At 42.0% G+C, this 22,175-nt stretch overlaps 1 protein-coding gene across 1 annotated transcript in view; it reads right to left on the bottom strand.

The window, feature by feature from the left end:
• Positions 1 to 661: 661 nt before the first annotated feature.
• The window catches only part of NOXA1 (NADPH oxidase activator 1), a 91,767-nt gene continuing 70,253 nt past the window's right edge, over positions 662 to 22,175 (bottom strand). The window contains 8 exon segments of the mRNA XM_086921184.1: positions 662 to 1,642; positions 1,644 to 1,713; positions 4,518 to 4,647; positions 6,424 to 6,529; positions 8,843 to 9,021; positions 14,198 to 14,422; positions 20,259 to 20,326; positions 20,757 to 20,853. Coding sequence (XP_086777310.1) covers positions 1,582 to 1,642; positions 1,644 to 1,713; positions 4,518 to 4,647; positions 6,424 to 6,529; positions 8,843 to 9,021; positions 14,198 to 14,422; positions 20,259 to 20,326; positions 20,757 to 20,853 — 936 coding nt within the window. The 3' untranslated portion in view covers positions 662 to 1,581.

Here is a 22,175-nt window from a genome sequence, read left to right as displayed (position 1 = left end):
GACTATTTAGTAATTCATGACATCGAGCTCTACTATTGTTCATTGTATGCTATGGATTTACTGAGGAATATTTTTGTTTGAGGTTCTCTTTGTTAACTCTGTTTTTATTTTTATAAGAGCCCACGGTTGCATAATTCCTTTTAGATGGACGCTGTGTCATGTATTTGCATACATTTCTAAACTAGCTACTACTAGGCACCCCTAGTGCCTAGTAGTAGCTTTACTCCAAGAATGTTGACGAGTTCATAAATAATTTGGTAACTTACACATTCTCGGGGAAGGGAATGTGGCCTAACGGTTAGGGTGGTCGACCTCGGAACTGGGTTCGAATCTCGGCAGGGACGCGCCACATTCTGGGATTCTGGGCAAATCATTTAATCTCCCCGTGCACTTCGCAGGTCTTTAAAAGACCATGTGCATGTTAATGAGGCTTTGATGTTGTTTCACCCATTTCAAGAGCCCCCGTAGCTCCACTCTGCCTATTGCTTAAAGTTTCAGCCACCCCCCCCCCCCCGAAATTTTTTCGTAGCGTCCCCCCTCCCCGAAATGTGGCTCTAGTTGCGCCTCTGGCGATCTGATACCATCGGGTCTAGTTTGTGCTATATATAACTCCACCCAAAAAAAAAATATATATATATATTTGTGAGTGTTCAACAAGTCATTAAAGATTTGCACATGTATGTCTTTAATTATTCATAATAAACAGATTTTAAAAAGTGTGAAACAGAGGCATTCTTACTCGTTTTTCGAACGTCATCACACACAGAAAATATAGAGCTTCCTTCCACATGAACTTTTATGGCAGCGCTTAATTTGTATAAAACATAACTGTGAGGGCCCTTGTAAAGACCACTGCAGCTTGCACCACCCTTTGACCCTTCCAGAGCTGCCAAGGACAGTAACACAGCTACAATTCCGACTATCCAGGCCCTCAAAGCTATAAGAGGCGCTTGGGAGACAGGTATTAGTTTAATTACAAGAAATTAGCAACTGTTGTGCTCATCTCTAAATTAGTCAAACAGTGCCTCTATGTGGCAGACTTTCATAGCTGCCAGTGCTGACAATTAAGTGTCTGTGCCGAGCACGGGAAACCACTGGCTCAAATTTAGCACACTTTTATTGGTTCTACTTCCCTCTCAACAGCTTAAATAGAGAAACTTCTTCAAACGCTCTGTGATGAGAATAGGAGGCTTTACTTTTCACGAAAAATTATGTCTTTTCATTGTATTCATGCTTTTACCGACAATGTCCGGAATGGAAAGGTGAACAGTTTGTACCTAAAGAAATGCACCTGGCTCTGGTATGAAACATGCCGTTGTTTCCATATAGAAGTCTGCAGGAAAAAGTACACTGTACATAAATCACATGCCTTGCTACAGGCCCCGAAGCCACGGCTGATGCGGCGTGGGATGTAGTCCGTCTTCAGATGTGGATCCCACTCATTGGCTGTTCAGGTTGTACGTCATCACTTCCTTGGGCGTCTGAACAGAGCGCTCTTTAGTGAGAAAGACACAGGGTCCACATAACTACAGCATCCACTGTAATGAGGGCTGATATGTTCATTGCTGAAGCCCCTGAAACTCAAGCCACATCTTTGGGGTCCGATGAATTCTTGTGCATGTTGAAGGATGTTTCATTCAGCTAGAGAAGCAAAGCATTTTGGGAAAATTCCAATTTTCCCGTGGCAGTGACCTTCTAGCCAGTCTTCATTCACTTGCAAAAGAAATAAAAAAAGAATGCAGAGAAGTCAGTATATTGTTTCAAACAAAATATACCATTGTAAGACTCACTACCATCCAAATGTGTAGTAGGCATTAACAAAGGACTAACATATAGGCAGCCATAGCACCTTCCGTACTATTATGGATTATACCACTTGCCAGATAATCCAGCATGTGCTACATAATTTGCATATTTCGAGTAAAACGAATTCTTAATTTAAACGGAATAGCAGTTGCAAAAAAGCCAAACAAATGCCGTCGCCCAGCGGCAGACCCTCACAAAGGATAAGTGCTCATCTTTCAGGCCTTGCGTGTAAAATATTCAGACATTATGCTGGTACAAATTAGGTGAAACCTTTGCTCAGAAAATACTCATTTGTGTTACAATGACAAAATAGTGAAATGAGGCTGTCACAGAGTGTGCTGCATAAATTGCATTTTCTGTATACATCCTTTAGTCAGTGTAGTCACCATGACATAATTTGATTGTTCGTTGTCACATAGTTCCAGTGGACCTGTATACACAGAACAGATGCACTAGACTGACCACACTGCAATTCAGTGTTCTTTCTTCACCATTTACTTCTAAAAATTCTCTTGTTTGTATTTCCTCATCCTCCAGGATGATTAAAATAATAACCAGAAATGCATCACTACTGATTCACATAAATGGAGACAGCTCATGATGGGACTGCATGACCATGAAATCTAAAACCATTTCTTCACCGAATGAATGGGGTGAAATGCTGGAGGTGCTGTTTAGTCAGTATAATTCAAATCCCAGGTATTATCTTTTGCTAGAAGAACCTTTTGCAAGAAAAGGTCTTCAAAAGGCTGAAGACCACCGTGGTTGTGGATCAAGAAAAACATCGCTCACATCACAAAGAAACCCAGCCAGACCTACATGATAAGACTGCCCAGGTGATGTGCCTGGGAAATAGAGCTATGGAGAGTCTTGGGGCCTTACACTGAAACTGTGTATTGGGGAGGCCATCAATGAAAATCCATCTCCTCGATTGTTTACGCTCATGTATTAGGAAATAAGTTAGGAGAGCAAAACATTATACAAACAGATTTCATGTTATGCTTGTAGTGTTCATATAAGAAATTGAAAAAATAAAAAATACCAAATTTTCAAAGGTAACAGAGCTAAATTTGAGAAAAAAATTAAATTGTTATCACATATGTCGTAAAATAGTGCAAAATCAGTGTGCTTTATAATTGTTAACAAATAAAAAAAACTATTCATGCCTGACATTTATTTGATAACATTTCTATTGCACTTGTGCAATTACATGCTTAACAACGGATCGTACCACAAAGTCGAAAACAATTTTGTAACATGGAAGGAGGCACACTTTGTTTGCTCCATTTTGTGTCACATATGCACAAACTAGTGCAACATGAGTGTGCCCAGTTTTTAGGTCTTCTTAGCTGTCTGGTGATCGATTGTTACCATTTCTTTAACATATACATAGAGTGGGCTTTGTCTACACCCAGGTGAGTATCACTCTTTCATTTCATTCTAAGGGCTGTTTGGGCCATCATTCTGCCTTCCAGGAAGTCCTTCCTATGGAATGCTTCAGGTACTATTCTACATGTAAAAACCATACTCAATCATCATAATGTTTGTCATATTCAATTATTGATATCCCATATACATTTTATACAGAAAATAATATTTTGTCCTATCAACAACAAAGCGGAAAGAGCTGGCGTTAATGTGATAATCAGCGTTTGAGCATGCAACACCTATCGGCAACATTTGTGATTCTCTGTAGTTCCATGCATTGGCACATTAAAACGAGACCTATTGCCTTTGTCAATGTATGTTTATCCTGCCAAAATCTTTTGCAACATAAAGAAATGTCATCAGAAAATCAGGTCATATTAGCACCAGCCAATTGAACACCACTCCTATAAAAAGTGCACATTGTTTACATAAGGATTGTCCATTGTTTGTGTGCAAAGTAAAGAACTATGTCAGATTTTCAGGATAACCTCTCACTTTGTAAACAACCAAACCTGTTCAATTTAACTGTATATTATATATATATATATATATATATATATATATATATATATATATATATATATATATATATATATATATATATATACTTAATTATCTCGCATGGATATCCAGAAACTCTGGATATCATCATATGAGCATCATACTCTATATTACAATATAAAGTGTTTCATTTTCATGAGCTGGACAAAATTGAAATGAGAGGCGTCATAAAAATCACAACGTAGTACATGGACATTTTTCCTTTTAAACATGAAGGGGGGTGGTCAAAGTCCCGAAGTTCAGAAGTTCCAGGAGGCCAGTACATATTAAGTGCAACACAAGGAGTCAGTCATTGCTTTCTACCCCAAGTTGGGTTCCAAGTACCAAAATGCTAAGTATTGTTAACTAAGCAGCCTGGACGATGTGCCTAGTTCTCCTAGGTACATCGGTGTAGAGTCTTGTGACCATTTCATTTCTATGCCACGCATTCTCCCCCTAGTGTTAAGTGCCCTGCTTCTCAGCCAGAGTGACTGTGATGTAATTAGAATGCTGATGTGTGCCTGGTTGACTGAATTTCCATTGGAGTGCCTGGGCTGAGCAGCAAGGATGCTGCTGCCGGTGGGGCTTCCTTACTACCATCTTTACCTGTAACCTAAGACTCCTACTTTCTGAATAAACATTATCCTGTTTCACCTATACCGCTGGCTACCCTGCATCTTCATTTACTACAAGTCTCTGCCTGGCAGAAACCAGTATGCGACTGCTGAGGTAAAATATCTCACCTTCTGAAAGGATATCCAGCACATCTCCCTTTTCAAACTGGAGGTCTTCAGGGCCCTCTGCTGGGTACGTGTACAGCGCCACCATCTGGTAGAGTATGGACCTGCCACTTAAGGGACTGGCATCCAATGACTTTTGGTGAAAAAGAAAAGAACGCAATTTAGAAGATTTATTTTTGGCGCAAGACCCACTAGCATCCCCTTGGTTGAGATATGAAAAAATCTCAGGCACTGGAAAAATACACCTGCTCTGCTAGAGGGAGATGACAAACTGAAACAAGGGAGTTAAGCATTACATGAGAAGTAACTAAACTACAATAAACTAGAAATACGACCTGAGAAATCAAAACAGCAATCCTGACCCAAACACAATCGCAAAGAGGACAGAAGAGAAAGCACCTGGAAACACCCGATTGGTTTCAGTGAAGGGCGAGGCAGTTCCAGGGAGAGGTTCATATGACTTGAGATCACCCAGCATTTCTGGGGCAAAGGTCTGTCACAGCATCTTCTGATGCCCGTATAAGCCTATTTAATCCTACTAAAAATCCGATAATCTTTAGAGTGTTTAATACGGCTGCATTAATAGCGTAACGAAGCCCCGGTTAAAACAAGAATAAAACACTCAACGAACACCTTTCTCTCAAGGGAGGCTTGGATTGGTTCCACTCCAAGAAATGCTTTTTAAATGTGAGCACATAAGTCAATTTATTGAATGATTTTTCAAATGTTTGGACTAAAACATCAAGAAAGAAATTGTGTTTTTTCAATGGAGCCCTGAAGATAACCTCATTAAATATTACAAATATTCAAGGGTCTGGCACAGTAACCAAGAACATTATTTCCCTCCAACAACAAATGATGTCTCGCCCTCCTAAGGTTGGGTGAGGCATGGATCTCTTTGTATTTAACAATGCAAGCAGCAACATATTTCCTAGCTAAGTGTGGGATATCTGCATGTCCTGTATGGACAGTCCATCATTATGAAGAAATTCTAAATTGAAGAAAGTCAGTCTGACGAAATCAGGCCACTAAACTTTATTTGGGAGAAAAGTCAAAATGATGACATACCATTTTTTTACAGAAATGTTTTCACAGAAAATTTACATTTGCAGTCAAAAAAGGTTCCATGCAGTCTTTCTTTTATCTCTACCATGACCCGGCACAAAAGAATAAAAGAAAATGCTTAAAAAAAAGGAAAAAGAATCAAGGGGGTATGAAAAAGATCACACTCCTAAAAGATACAAAGAACTACCCTGAAGTAAATATTTCTTCAAGAATGGTTTTCACCAGGTTTGTTTCGTCAACATGATCAACTCATTCTCAACATGATCAACTCATTCTTAAAAAAAAATCTCCAGGAAAGGTAGTACGAAAACATTTAATCAGAATCATCTTCTTTAGATTATGTTTTCGTCATCGAACACATACAACCGGCCAGTCCCTCTGAGGACTTGGTTGGGATCAGCTCCTGGTTGGCAGAGTGACCACCACCCTCACTGAAGTTTGCTTCTCTAACACACATTGTCAATGACCCCGACAGGGCTGCCAGTTCTATATTCTCTCAGACATGTCTTACAGTACAGGCGCTCCACTGACTCACCTATTCCTGTAGAACTAATTTTCCAGTTATACACTTGCTGAATCTTTCTGAAGAGATTTACAGGTCACAAGCTAACATCACACCAATAACAACTCTTTCTTTCACCCTTCTAAATTTGATACATTTAAATTTGGTGATAGTAACACCCGTTATTTATCGTGTATGCAAATAGTAAAATAGTGGTATTAAACCCTACATAAAACAGGACATTAATATCACACAATGCATCCAGGGTATTGAAGCAATGAATATCTATAGGCTAGAGAGTGTTGTAAACAACAATTACCATGTACGAAATAATGCCCTTACCTTACACCAGAGGGTTGCTGTCCCATCTACTGCCTGTTCCCACAACTTCTCAAGAGCTTCATTTCCTGACACGGGTGTTAACTCTTGGCTGTCTGGATCCCTGTAACTGTATCAACCCGATATGATTACACATTTCCTGAATTCATTTCTACAAATCGTAGAAGGCTCTCAAAAGATTCAAAGCATGTGTTCTACTGACTTTGACATTTATATATGTAGTAAAATGTATGGAAGCTGCTGCATATCATTAGTGGGGAGCCCCTAGCAGTATGGGCTGGACTGCTACTATTGGAAAAAGGCAAAGACTGGCTGGTGTCTGTCTAGAGTGGCAGAGTGTAAAAAATGATGGAATGGAATGTTGCCCGATTCATTGCTAGTGGCTAAGATGAATTCAAGCATCCCTTCTATCACTTTGTTCCTACTTGTTATTAAGGAAGGGTGTCTTAAATGCCAGTGAGATCAAAGTGACATGGCTATCACCTGGCCACTTGTAATGATGGTCGCTCTGCAAGGCTGTACGTAAAGACCCGTTCATTTAATGGGAAAAGGAAACTTAACACCTTCGCTGCTAGGTGTTTTCCCCTCCGGTGCTGGATGATGCCCATTTCCATTGTTTCATGACGAGCTCAGCTCGTCATCAGCACAGCTCAACCGTGCATCATGACGAGCTGAGCTCGTCATGAGCATGGAAAGGGTTAAAGTCACAGCATCCAAAATGGTGCTGGCTAGGCAGTCCGGACTGGCTGAAAATGACCCCCATTACTTTGGATGGTTCCAGCCATGCGACTGCATTATTGTATCCAGCAGAAAGTTAGCTTTGCTTTGTAAACTACTCTAATGGAATCGTATTTTAATGGGTTTAGATGGAGGTGAAAAGCTTATGCGCGTGAGCAAGGTAGCAGTGTAGCCTGGAAACACATGCCTTTGGTCGAGTGGGTCTGGTCATAAGAGGAAACAATGCAATGTACTCTGTTGAATTAGCACAAGTGGAGGTCTCTAAAAGCTATCTAATAAAGGAACTGCATCCTAGGGCAAAACAGTAGAACTGTCCACCTAGATGGGGATCCAGACAGTCACATTCCTTATAAATGGCCAAAATGAGTTTTTAAGTACATGCTTGCTGACTTCAGCCTTGGTCAAGCTGAAGACAGCTGTAATCTATAGGCTCTAAGTGGGGCATATTTATGGTTTAAATCTTTTTATTTTTAAATTGCAAAACTAAAAATAGCCGCCACCTACATCCACTGGCTGGTGGGGAAGGACATGATGATGCTAGTCATTCGTAGGTGGGGTAGAAGAAGATAGAATGAGGGGGGAAAGGAGAAGAAGAGGAGAGACTGGGTAGCTAAGAGTGATCTTTATTCCAGTGATGTGAACCAGTGCTTTCAGGGGAGTCCGATTATCTCATGTGGGTATGATTCTGTGTGGAAGAGCGCGTTTTGATGAGCCGAAGAACCTGAAGATATCTCGGACAAGTGAGTTCTGTGAATTCAGTGGATAAAATTTTTATAGTAGTGCCCCAGGTTTTGTCGAGTGATCGCTCTCCCTCGACATGATTTGAGGGGGTAGGTCAGTGCGTTGGGAAGATCCAATATCATATAGCTACGAAATCTGGGAATTTCTGTGCCATAGATGGTGTAAATGTCCAGCGTTATTGAGTCCCAATAGGCTAGTATCTTCGGGCCTTGCCATTACACATGTGTGAGAGTGTCAATCTGTCCACAGTGGTGCCAGCAGTGTTGTCCCCAACAGGCTTTCACCGTGTGACTCTGGCTGGGGTATGGTAGCAATAATGTGCTATTTTGAGGAACCTTTCCTTTCCAGCAGTGATACAGGAGGAAGCTCGGGCCCTATGGATTATGTGTTGCCATTCTTTGGGTGGAAGAACTCTATTTCAAGTTCAGACTCCCATCAATGCTGCACGCGGGACTTAGTGCTATGTTAGGTGTAAGCAAGAAGGTGTATATATTTGAGAGCAGGCACTTGTCAAGGGGCATATTTATTAACAAATCCTATGAGTAACATTCAATTAAATGTCATTGGTGGAGATATTAGTGGCTCCTAAATTTCATTTAACACCTTGGCTGCTATGGCTTTTCCCCTCCTGTGCTGGGAGGCTTTGAACTCTATAGTTTCATGATGAGCTGAGCTCGTCATGAGCCTCAAAGGGGTTAAGGACTCATCATGGAGGTATCCAGGTAGCATGATGGGTAGACTACTAAAAAATTGACATTTGATAGTCGGCTAAGCACTAACTACTAGACTAGGGGAACCAAGAAACAAACAAGTCAGAGATAGATAAGGACAGATGACAAACGAGAGTAATGAGAGACTGAAGACAAGATGAAGAAACGCAAAGTGGTGAGCAAATAAACAGTGAAAGTTGAACTGAGGGATGCAAGATGTAGTGTGGACCGACCTGAGCTCCATGGTCGTGTTCTCTGCCGGGCATCTTAACTTCTCTTTCAGCAAAAATTGCAGGTCTGGTAGTGTTGTGTTTGGGGTCACTTGGAGGGTAACTCTGCAGCTGCAGTGCACATTTAAAACTATTGTACTTTGTGCATCTGATGAAGCTCCTTCATGCAAATACTCTGCTTCCTGTGAGGCAAAAACACATTAAAACAGCATTAGTCAAGATAATGGTAATCAGCCGCACCATAACTCACGTTTCATGTAGTACTCCCCTACAATACAATGTAGGTCTAAGCACAATTCCTGGAGCATTATGCCCCCACTGTCCTTCCCTTCTGACGGCCGTGCCTGCCTTCTCCTCAGTAAACAAGACTACATTTCTTCATTCATCACGTCTTCTCCTCAAAAACAGCTGTTCTTTTTTCTCTGTACAATTTGCTTCTCAATACACTAATTCTCTTATCCATGGTACACCTGGACCGCACTCACTATAGTCAACCTCTTTAAAACTGTGGCCATTAATACATTTACAGTCCTTTTTTCAATGATCCTGTCCTTAGTTTTCCAATACACATACCGTCCCATCAACCTATCAGCTGCTATGCCTCGAAAATCTGCCTTCCACTCCTTGATATATTAGCATTCTCAGCTATATTATATCTGCTGTTCTTTCCCCAGTACACCTATCTAAGCTTCCCCTGGGCACCTACCCACTCAACATGCCACATCTTATGCACCTCAAAACCTGTTCTCGCCCAAATACACAGGTGTCTTCTTCTTGAGGCACTCTTGTCTTCTATACATCCACCAGTCTGCCCTATCTTATGCTATGCACCTGTGCTCTCCATCTTGACACAACAGGTAATCTACTCCCAATGTACCTGACCAATGATCCAATAGCCCTATCATCCTTGATACACCTGCCCTTTCCTCCTCAATAAAAGATCCTCTTCTTTGAAATATTCCAGCCCTCGCTGCCTCAATACAGCTACAATTTAGGACTAAGCACACATGCCCTCTTACCATGCCTGCCCCAGTTCTCCACTTTTTCCACCTAAACATTTGTGTCCTTGACAGAGAACACTTGCTCATTCCTTCCCACAACACCATTTCCCCCAAAACATCTTCCTATACTTGAAACATCAACTCCCTCCCCCTCCAAAATATGCAGTCTTTCTTCCTGATGCACATGCACTTACAAGCACTCTCTACACAGACACAACTTTCCTTTAAGTGCACACTGAGGCCAATGCATCAGCTTTCTCTGGCTCATCATACCTAAAGAGACCTACTATTTCCTCCTCAAATAGCCTGCTCTCTCCTTCCCAAACCTACCTTTCTGGGATACAAATGTCATTTATTTGACACACTTTCTGCTTACTACTGAATAAACCTAGACCCTTATTCTCCAGGCTACAACGACCACCTTCAAATGTTACACACTTACTGAAACTGTGGTCGCAAAAAGTGGGCGCAATCTCAGTGCCGTGTTTTTGCGGCCACTAAATTGTTTTGCGAACCCATCTATGTATTAATATGTTGGTTTATAAAATAATGATTTGGGGGGCGGGGGATCAGAACGACCTGGTTATTGAATATTAATTAAGCAGGACATTAAGCAGGACAAAGATTGTGATTCACTCCGACCGGCTGGAAAGACAAGGATGGTGGCCTGCAAGGGACAACAGACCACCATGTCTGTCTTTCCATTCAAAACTGAAAAAAAAATTAAGTAGTACGAATTCCATAAAGGAAAAAGTGCTGCTTTTAAAAAAAAACAGTTTTGATAAATGTAATTGTGTGTTGGTAGGGGTCCCCAGGACCACTTCCTACTTACCCTAAAGCTACTACCTCAGTTCAAATGGTTGCGACCGGAATTACGGTTGCAAACAATTGATACATAAGTTACTGATTCAGTATTTCGAAGAGAATCTCAAAATATGCCCCTTCCAAATACCATATCAGTAACCATTTTTAAACACAGTTTGCTTTTTCGGTACAGTTTTCTGAATCGTAAAATGAGTTTAGTTCATTTTAAAAAGCGATTAATGGGTCCTACTTCCTCGGATTTACCGAATCAGAGAGTATGCGATTGGTAAACAACTAAGTATAGATCGTCCTTCCACAATGCATCTGCTTTCTGTGATAAAAGGCCGTGCTAGCTGCAAAATGACTTGCCTCGGATACAGCAATAGAATTGTCCCTGCCTCCTTAATTAGCACGTTTTCTCTCAGTCAGCGATTCACATACCCACACCCATATCTATATCTATATCTATATATATATATACAAATATATATATTTGTTTCTTCTTCCTAATACAACTGTTCTCTCCTCCCATAAATGGGAATGTGGTTGATTATGACAAGCAAGATAAAACAACCTAGTTGTGAATTAAGACATAAATATGGTATGGTTCCAAATATTTTGATATTTAACTGGTTATCATATCTCCTCCTGCTTCGAGAATCCAATATCTTGGTCGAGGTCTTTTGGTGATACTCCCATTGCACACAGACAGTCTCCCCATCGCAGGATGACCAACCTTTCTGTCAGAGCTCTGAAAAGCGATACGTTTGTCCTCCTGGAGAGAATTATGTATTTCTGACATTGGATGTCCAAGGGCTGTATACCAGCATTAGACACAAAGATGGACTAAATGCCATAAAACATTTTTTGGGAAAAAGACCTATGAACCAGTACAAGCATACTGCAATGATTTTGGAAATGACTGAGTGGTGTCTCACAAATAATACTTTTATCTTTGATAAGTTGTTTTATAAACAGATCCAGGGTTCAGCCATGGGTACATGCTTCTCCCCCAGCTATGCGAATCTGCATATGGGCTGGTGGGAGGAGCAGGTACTTAAGAACCTACACAAGGAGACATTGGAGAATAATGTAATTGTTTATAAACGGTTTATAGACGACATATTTATTTTGTGGGAGGGGAGTGTGGAAAGTGCCAATATCTTCACAGAACAGTTGAATGAGAACTCACTAAATCTAAAATTTACGTGCAATGCCAGCAAAGAAAGCATTCAGTTTTTAGATGTGGAGCTGTTTGTAGGGAATGGGAAAATACAAACACGCACATACCGTAAGCCCACTGCGGGCAATACAATCCTCCATGCGAACAGCTTCCACCCAACACCACTAATACAGTCGATCCCATACGCAGAATGCCTTAGGATGACTCGCAATTGCAGCACAAAAGAGGGGTTAACTGATGCAAAAACTAATCTCTTTACAAGACTGAAAAAAAGAGGGTACACAGATGAGACATGCAAGGCTGCAGAAACAAAATGTAATTCCAAAACCCGCCTGGATTTATTATTCACAAAAGAAGTGGAGTCTGTGACATCCACACCGGACAGACAACCACCCAGGCTAATCACAGGCTATAATCGTCACCAAGCCAATCTTCGTAAAATACTTCGAAGACACTGGCCATTGGTTAAAAATGACGCAACCATAGGCAAAACAGTGGGTGAAAGGCCACTAATGTCTTTCAGAAAGGCAAAATCCATGCGACAACAATTGGTTTGTAATGCCCCAGAAATACCCAAACAAAAAGCCTGGTACCAATCCCAAAAAGGTTTTAAAAAATGCATGAAATGCAAAGCCTGCATTCATGGCAAAAACACAGTCAGCATCACAGTACCCTTCCGCAAACAACCCTACACTCTGAGGGATCACTATACATGTAAAACAGACCATGCGGTATACCTCCTAACATGCATATGTGGTAAAATGTACGTGGGATCAACCATTCACCCAGTGCATGTCAGAGTGCTGCAACATCTTAGGGCAATAACCAACAAGGACCCAGCATACCCTGTTGCGAGACATATCCACGAAGTACATGGTGGTGATGCAAAAGGCTTGACATATTGCGTACTGGATAGTGTCCCAAAAAATCTGAGGGGAGGCAATCGCAAACTTGCATTGCGTCGTTTGGAATCACGTTATATAATTTTACTCAATTCCAAAATCCCTGTAGGGCTTAATGCGGATGAAGCTTTAAGCGTCCATATATAGAAGCAGCGTCCGCTCTCTCTTTCCCAAGTACCTTTAACGTTGTTAAACAGCACACGCAAATATGTGAGAATTATCACATATCTTATCACATAGTCATAGGTACTACCTTTTGACTAATTGGCAATAACTCACCCCTAATGGCACAGCTAGCACGCAGGCATTTCACTTCCCGAGATGAATCACTTTCAGAGGGAGATTTAACGCGCACTAGCGCAAAACGACAACATTTCTCTCTTAAGCGGGAAATTAAATGTTGGTTTTTATTAAATAAACATGCGAGACGCTGTGATCACAATTCGTATGAAACAGCGGTTTTGGTCCCAGAGAACGAAGGCTTAAGAGTTCAATAGGAAGTTCCTCGTAGCACAGGCTAAATAAACCCCAAGCAGACTGAAACGGAACAAACAGGTCATTACTCACTAGAATCACGAACGATCGTCTGTTACCGGGGAAAGTGCTCTGCCCCTGCCAACCAGACCAACAAACCGATGTCTGAATAGGCAGAACCCTTTTGAGAAATGACAGTATCCGGGTAACCAATCAGGGGCCGGAGGGGAACACACCTCCTCAACTGATAGGCCAGTAAAACCATGACACCATTAACATGTAAACAAACACCGAAAACGGAGGTTTTCTCCCGCCAAGAACATTCAAACAGTGATAAAGGGATAAACAAGAAACAGAATGTTAGAAATGCACTTTTCTTTACTATTTGTATATAATTAATACGTGCCTATTTTTTACAATATTAGAAACAAAGTTATGTATTCTAAAACGCCATAGAAGTATGAAACACATACAAATTGATGGGGTGTAACATATGATTGCCATGGAAACTAATGAGTGCCAATTAAGTATGACCATATTGACACATGTGATTGGTTAATAACATGTATATAAGTGTCATTTTGTTTAGTCAGACGTTAGTGAGCAAGGCGGAGGTTGCCGCCGAAACGCGTCTGAGCAGAAGTTGATATGCAATAAAAATCTTGAACTGAGATACACGGAGTCAGCGCCTTCTTGAATGGTGAAGTTTGGTGTGGTACTAATCTATATATATATATACAAATATATATATTTGTTTCTTCTTCCTAATACAACTGTTCTCTCCTCCCATAAATGGGAATGTGGTTGATTATGACAAGCAAGATAAAACAACCTAGTTGTGAATTAAGACATAAATATGGTATGGTTCCAAATATTTTGATATTTAACTGGTTATCATATCTCCTCCTGCTTCGAGAATCCAATATCTTGGTCGAGGTCTTTTGGTGATACTCCCATTGCACACAGACAGTCTCCCCATCGCAGGATGACCAACCTTTCTGTCAGAGCTCTGAAAAGCGATACGTTTGTCCTCCTGGAGTACTTCTCGACTGGAGGGTGTCTCTTGTTGAGTGGCGCTCTGAAGTGCCAGGGATGTCTCCATCCTTGGCTCTCTGCTGGAGAGGTCGGTTTCTTGGCGGGGAGCGGAGTGCTGAAGAACAAGGCATGTCTCCATCCTTGGCTCTTTGCTGTATGCTGCTGCTTCTCGGTGTCCCAGGTCCTACATAAAAACAGGTTTAAGGCCAGACATAATTTGAATTCAAAATTCTTAACCAAGCCATAGTAAATATAAATATCTAGAATACACTTAAACTCATGTAAAGGCAAGCTTGACATTGGGGTTCACTCCAAAACACCAAGTCCTGTGCAGACAGGGGTTGGTGCGCTGGGACTAAAGTATTGGGTTTCGTCTTACCTCCTTCCAACTGCCTTTTACCTCAGACCTCTGTTGAACCTCTGGCAAAAATCTGCAGAATACGGCTTGACTTTTGCAAGGCTTTACTTTTTAGGTCAAGCATTCGAGACCTCTTGTATATACTTTAGTATATACTTATATATTAGTATTTACTTATGTGTGTATGTTCTTTGTGGGCTCTGGAGATCAGTCCTAGGACTTGTCAGCTTCTGCAAAGGGACTTTTTTTCTGTTCAACTGCCTCTATTCACCGGTCTTAATAAAAAAGGACCAGCAGAGGCCAGTAAAATACCAAATTTGCTTTCTGCTGAGCGACTTTGTTTTAATTTTTTCTGGCAACTGCCTCTATTCAACTTTCTTGATAGAAAATGACAAGCAGGGGTCAGTAAAATACCAGAATCACTTTAGCATACTCTAGATTCCAGTCCATAGAAATGGTCTTCCACAAGCACCCGTAGACAGTAATATTTTTTTTAAATCTTGTATTTTTAGTGATATGACCATCGAAGGCCCTGATTTTATATTAAAACCAGAGCTTTGGACTATAACATTTCCCACTGAAAGGCAATATTTCTCTCCATGTGTTCCCATACCTGACATGTAGTAGATGTTTCAGCACCCAGGCTAATGTGCTGCAAGCTAAATACATATAAGGTCCCAAAGGCGAGACCGATCGCATTGCAAATGCTTGTTTTAAGTGGTTACTGCCCAGTTATAGAAACTGCAGGGTGCTCACCTTTCTGCCAGTCCCCACCTTGGGAAAGTGAGAACTATGACAAGAAAAAATCCAAAACCAGTGAGAATATAAAAGAAAGTTTGAATGTTATCAAAAACATACAAATGGTGTAGTAAGATGTGGATGGGGCAATAGGTAAGTGAGCACCATGGTACTTCTGCAAGAACCATTCTGGGGAAGTGGTTGGTGCAACGGGAGCTGGAAAAGGGTAGGGAATCACTACAGGGCAGTGTGTGCATGCTGTATGCAAGCACTGGCTGTATGTTTGCCTCTGGATGATACAATACATGGAGTGTCCTGGGTTCCATTTTGGGAGACCAGGCCTGTATGGTGAAACATGGAGTAGAGGTGGAGGTAGAGGTAGAGCATTAGAGAGATCCCCCAGACAGATTTATGGAGAGCTGCATTCCTGTAAACTGGGTGGGACCCACACTGGAGAGGGGAGGATAAGGCCTCAACGGTACCCTTCAAATGGTGCTCTTGATTTAGTGAGAGGTCATAAGGAAGAGACCTGGACACATCTCAGGCAGGCAGGAGATGTGGCTGATAAGACAATCATAAAGAGTCGGGCTGTAAGCCCTGGGCTAACCTTTTGAGGCACCTATCACTGTGGCTAACATCCAGGTCTGAACTCTAGTGACTCCCATGGCCTGCATTGTGGGATTATCAGCTTCCAAGAAACTCCTGCTGTGACAGACTGCTTTTCAAGAAGAAGAAGGAACAGAGAAGTAGATCTCTTTCAAAAGAAGCAGAACCCAAACATAAAACATTAAAGACTCAAACCCTAAATCACGTTTGCGGTCTGGAAATGGCATATGAGAAAGGGCGGTTTAGACTCCAAAAATTGTCAAACCATGAAGCCAGAGAGCTGTGTGAGGAAGGAAAGCTCTGCAAGACTTCTACCTGTGACCAAAACTAGTCAAGTCTCCCTGCTGGGAGAGGGGACTTCAACCACGTACTCCAAGACCACTGCCCTGGAGCACCAGCACCTGCCTGCTTGACAAGACCAGCGTGCAGTGTGAGGAAGAGGCTGCTGCACTGATATGATCATAGCCTGTGTGTAGGAATGAGCTAATCATGAAAAAGACTGACATGCAGTATGACCTGAAGCCTTGCACAGTAACACTGTGGCGACCCCATATGCCAGGAGGAGCCGGCATGGTAAAGACATCTGTGTGGTAAGGGCCGAAGCCTATGCTGTAAAGTTGCGGTAACCCTGTAATCCAGGGGGGCTGCCACGGTACAGACTGCAGTGCGGGAATGGCCAGAGATGTGTGGCAGCTGTGCAGCAACCTCATTTGCCAGGAGGAGCTGCGGGGAACACTTGTGCCGTGTTGATCATTTAGAAGTCCATAGACCGCGAGCACCGTTGACCCGTAGGTCACCAGAAGCAACGAGGACTGCAACTAGTTTGACCCCATTGAACAAGTGAGGATGGACGCCATAGGAGCATTGTCTCCTAGGTAAGGGTATAGGACCGGCGTGTCAAAATCACCCCGGCATTGGGAGGAGGACTGCAGGAAACTTCCGATCAATGCCAGAGACCTTGAGGGAAAGAGAGCCTGCTCCTCCCAAGTACAGCTGCTGCGTCTACATGTAGCCGACTCGCATGATCGGAACCTGACCCACAGCAAGTGCCCGAGGATGGGGCACACTCAAGGACTTTACACGATCGGAGCGGGATAGACTTGTTCTGGGCCTATCAGCCGCAAGGGAACTCACAGCTAGAGCACTGTGGCACAAGGACAATTTTGACTTGAATTTAAGAGCCAGAGTGTACTCTAGAGACATGGACAGCTAGTAGGGCATTCCCTGAATGTTGCCAAAAGTGAATGGGGAATAACCACTATTGCTAACATGAGGAGGGAGTGGGACAGGGAATTGTCATTGAAATACTAGAGCCCCAACCTCAAGGGTATTGTGCTAACTGTTTGTGAATGTCATATTTTACCTTTGTATGGTAAACAGCAGAAATATAATACTTCTCTTTTTGCATAAAAGTGAGTATTTCGATAGACAATGATTTTTTGCTGCAGTTGCGCGCATTTTGAGTTGTGAGCCTGTGTTCACTAATCTGTATCTACAACTACTCTGCAATGGAGCCTTGGACTGCTCAGACCACACAACCCTGAGTTAAGTGCAGAAGAGGTACTTGGAAATCCATAGTACACCGGGCGCCAGTAAAAGGCCTCAACCTCCACGGTTGGGCCCAGTAGCACCTACATGCCCCAAGGCCCTCTAAAAGAAGTTCTGACATGCATTGTCTATAATCAACATGATTTTTGCTTCAAAGTTTTAAATGTAAACTATTTTGGTCTTGTATGAGAGCCAATGCTGATGAGCTGGACTTAAGTCAACAGGACCTCGATCCTCTTGACCTCCTTTTGGTCACATCATCTAAATCGATATTATGCTGCTGGAAAGAGGGTTCAAAATGTTCAACTCATACATGGTGGCCATGGATTTTTTGCATAACCAATATCATTCCTTCTGGAAAAAAACTGGAGAACTACATACATAAATCAAACCCCTGTGAAAAGAATATTATATATGAAATCATATATTTTGATAGACGTATCACAGTCAGACATCAAGATTATTGTAGGAAAAGGGTATTGTCAGGGACTGTCCGGGACTATGTCGCGAACATAGTCAGGGACTTGGACAAGGACTGAGAACTGGGTAGAAGACGTACACAGAAAGGAGGAGTACAGTGCTGCCCAGGATCATACAGGGAGTCAGAGGAGAAAAAGGGATCCAAAGGGGAAGCCTGTACAAGTAAACAAGAGGGGTAAGACTCAGAAAGGAAGGGCACTCACAAGGCAATTTAGCATTCAGACTAACTACACCCAGGATGGACGTGCAAGACATATATATAACAACATTAACAATAAAGGGGGAGTGGGGTAAAGCACTCAGGAGCTCCACATGGTAAGACTGAAGCTCAGTACGTTTCTTACCCACAATTGCTGTTACAGATACTGACTGCAAATACCCACATGCAGGATATGCATGCAAAGGCAGGGTCTGTGGAGCTTATACCTATAGTGATGTTATAAATGTAACTCAAAGACAAAACTCAGTGAACAAGAAACACCACCTAAGTAGTCAGCTGAGCCCACGGATCCTGGCGATCAAACAGGAACGCGCAAGGCAGTAACAGCAAAGGGGTAGAACTAAACACAAGCACAATAGACAAGGAACTAGCAAGGAGGAGTGCTTAACAGGAAAGGAAGGGAATGACAGGGCACACTAGGCAGAAAGCAGGAAAACATACAAGGTAACAGAAGTAAGACAGCAGAATAGAAAGGCAGCAAACTAGAACTGGAACCAAGGAAATGGGAAGCAAGGCAGGGACTGGAAACGGATATACAGAAGGGGAGGCTACAAGGGTATACTAGAATAGTGCAGGTTAAGGAATCAACAAAACAGTAGCATAGAAGGCAGTGCAGGGGCAGGAACAAGAAGTGAGGTAAGGCTCAGGAGTCAAGGCAGCACTGCAGACAATGCTGTTTCAGAACAGGGAACTACCAAAGCTTCAGGAGTCAAGGTAACACGGCAGGCAGTGCTAGTTCAGGAACAGGGAAATTATTAGAGCTCAGGAGTCAAGGTAGCACTGCAGGAAATACTGGTTCAAAGAAACAGGACATAGCTACAGCTCAGGAAACAAGGAGCCAAGAGAGCCCTGCAAGCAGTGCAAATCAGGAACAAGAAATAGCTAAGCCCAGGAACAAAGAACAACTATAGCTCAGGAACTCAGGAAACAAGGTAGCACTGCAAGCAGTGCTAATTCAGGAGAAGGGAAACTGCTGCAGTTCAGGAACAAGGAAAAATTAAGGCTATGGGGTCAGGGTAGCACTGCAGTCAGTGCTAATTCAGGAACAGGGAAAACAGCAGCAGGTCAGGAGGAACAAGGCATAATTAAAGCTCAGGAAACACTGGAAACAAGAATAGCAAAAGCTCAGGAAACTCTGGAAACAAGGATTGGTCTCACCGGTAAACAGCTACAATGGTCAACCTTTGCCTGAATGGAGCTGGGGCTTAAAAGAGCTCACAGTAACAACATGCAGCTGGTGTGAGCAGGCTAGCAGCAGCCAGCCACAGGTGAGCTGAATTCCTCCACCCATCCTTGGCCTGCAGGGGTGGAGACAAAGCAGTGAGCAGGGAATTCTGGGTAATGGAGTTTCAGGCATGAGTAGGCTGGCTTTAAGTCTAAGCAGGCTGGCTTTCACAAACCCGGCATGGATTGGGAATGGATGGCAACTCCCAAATAGTGTCCAAATGGCTGGAAGTCAAGATATACATGCAGGGGAGTGTCAGGAAGCATATTAGAACACTGGAGAGTCCCACAGTTCAGCCCCCTGGTGGTGGACACGAGAACACAGGGAGCGCATCGTGACAGGTATAATTTGGTATTTGGCATTTCACCTGATCTTTCGAATATGTTTCACTTTAAGTTATGTTGAAGAATGACTGACTTTTTTTTTTATTTTACTTCTTTTCTATTCCTTTTTTTCTTTCATTTCACTGGGATTATTTCTTCTTTTAGATTATCACTTGCTCATCATTCCCTAATTAATTGCGATGATTGCTATATTTAATTTTGCACCGTAAAATCAATGAAATGGCTTAAACAAAGAAAAAGACATTTCTGTAAAATAAAAAGTCAAAAGCAGCTGGTGGTGTTGAGTGTTGCATCACATTGGATCTCCTGGGAGCACAGGGAAGACTGGTAATACACTGATTAATCAGACTTGCATAACTGTTATGAACAAAAGAATAAGTGGGCAACAGTTCAGCTATGAACCCTTAAAACAACTGACTACAGCTTTTTGGCTTGTGTTCATGCTTAACTTACCTCTGCCCTTGGTTAATAAATGATCAATTTTGGCATTCAAGTGCTCACCTTGAAAATAGTTCCTGAATCTTCAGTGGAGCTTGGGTCAGACATCATTATGTCCCTGGGAAGAGTCTCTATGAAGCAAAGAGAGGAGTGCATGATGAACCCAGTGTTTACTTAAAGCCTTTAAACAGGGACAACTCGTTTGTTTATGAATCATTTGCTTCACAATTGGGATGTGAGGTCAAAGGTGGACTGGCTGGGCCACTGGGAATGGTATTGACCTATACTTGCTTCCCACAGACACCAGCCAGTTGAGAAATCTAGCTATTTTTCTGAAAGCTAATTGTCCCCTGGAAAAGCAGAAAATAATGGAAGATTTATTTTAATCCTAAATTTAAGTACAACTTTGAATGACCATTCAATTATGGGGACAATTCCAAAAAGAGGAGGCCTTTGTTTGCCTGAAACATTTTATGTAAGTTGATTAGTCCATACACCCTCCCGAACTCAACCAGTCCGATGCAGTTCCCAGCAATTCTTCATCCCACACACCAAGCTCACCTTTTTGAGGGAGAGTAACATCATCCATGGGTAGTCTTAGGTGTGGCCGGGTTGGGGGCTGCTTAAGGGGAGGCATCGGAATACCATTGTTCTTGTTCTAGAGCGGAAGCAACATAACAGTGAGATGGCAAGAGGAACCATGGTACTGAACTGGATGCACAGTAACTAAAAGAATACAGCCAGTTAGCAAGAACCAATGAAGGAAGGAGGCAGTAACTGTGAAGGAACTGCTGTCTGCTTTCTGCATTCCTTTCTACTTCCGCTCTTCTACCAGACCAACACTCATTTTGTAGCTCATCTCAACCACTCAAGCACCCACTCGAACGAATAAATTTAGACAGTTCAAGAGAACTTTGTAAGAGAGAGTGATTATGTGTGGTGGTTATAAAACACTATGTTATATCTACAGCCTGCTTGACAGTTGTAGTTTTGGGCATCACATGCACTGCAGGGCATTATGAGTTGTGTTTAGCATCATAAATAGTTACAGACATCAAACACTGAAATGAGCTATTGGGCTGTGCTGGACACCATGATCCCTTAAGGGCTGCGTTCGATATAATGAGCTGAGCTGGGCTATTTGACCAGTGCACAGCCTGTGATTTTCCTTAAGGCATGCACTTGCCATTCAGGCCTGTACTTTACATCACTCCATGTGACTAGCTTAAGGCTCAGTGCTCACAGGCTGTGCTGGGTATTGTGAGCTCTGCTGGGCATTGTTGGCAATGCAACAATTTTCACATTTGTATCCCATGCTCCCTTCCTTGTGGATACCAAAAGTTGGCATACAAGGCTTCAGGAACAAAGACTACTGTAGACATGCCTCACAAGCAGGAAAAGCTATTTATTTTACTTTAAATTCTTTCATGTGTTTATGGAAGTTTTCCAACAGAATTACACGGAGAAAAATATTGTGTGGCCAAAATCTCATGGAAAAAACAAAGACGAAAATATCAAGAAAGTAAGTGCATACAGGTAAGCATAGATTTACTATCCTTAACTGCATAGCAGCTATATGCCATGGTGATATATAAAATATTTTACAGTCAACAGTCCAGTGGATTACCATTTATGACTCTTTGTGGCATGTGCCCTAATAACACTTGATGGTAGCCAATGAAATGCATGGGGGTTGATGAGGACTACACGTCTATCTGTAATACTCTCACTACCCTCGTTTGAAAGACTCTAGTTAAAAATCCCCCTTTAAGAGATGTAATCCTATACTTAAATCAAGATCAGAAATCTACAGACATAAGAAGTGTACCTTTTCAAGTGTGTATTTTTTATTTGAATTATTCTAACACTTTACAGTCATTTAATACAGAGGCTTTGTGTTACAGAATTGAAAACAATACAAGATTGATAACTTGAACTGTATATATATCCTTATATTCTTACAGACAATACCCTTACACT

This window comes from Lissotriton vulgaris, chromosome 5 (assembly GCF_964263255.1).
Source record: "Lissotriton vulgaris chromosome 5, aLisVul1.2, whole genome shotgun sequence".
In the NCBI taxonomy this organism is placed as follows: Eukaryota; Metazoa; Chordata; class Amphibia; order Caudata; family Salamandridae; genus Lissotriton; species Lissotriton vulgaris.
The sequence above is the reverse complement of the archived record's forward strand: the minus strand, read 5'-3'. Positions and strand labels throughout refer to the sequence as shown.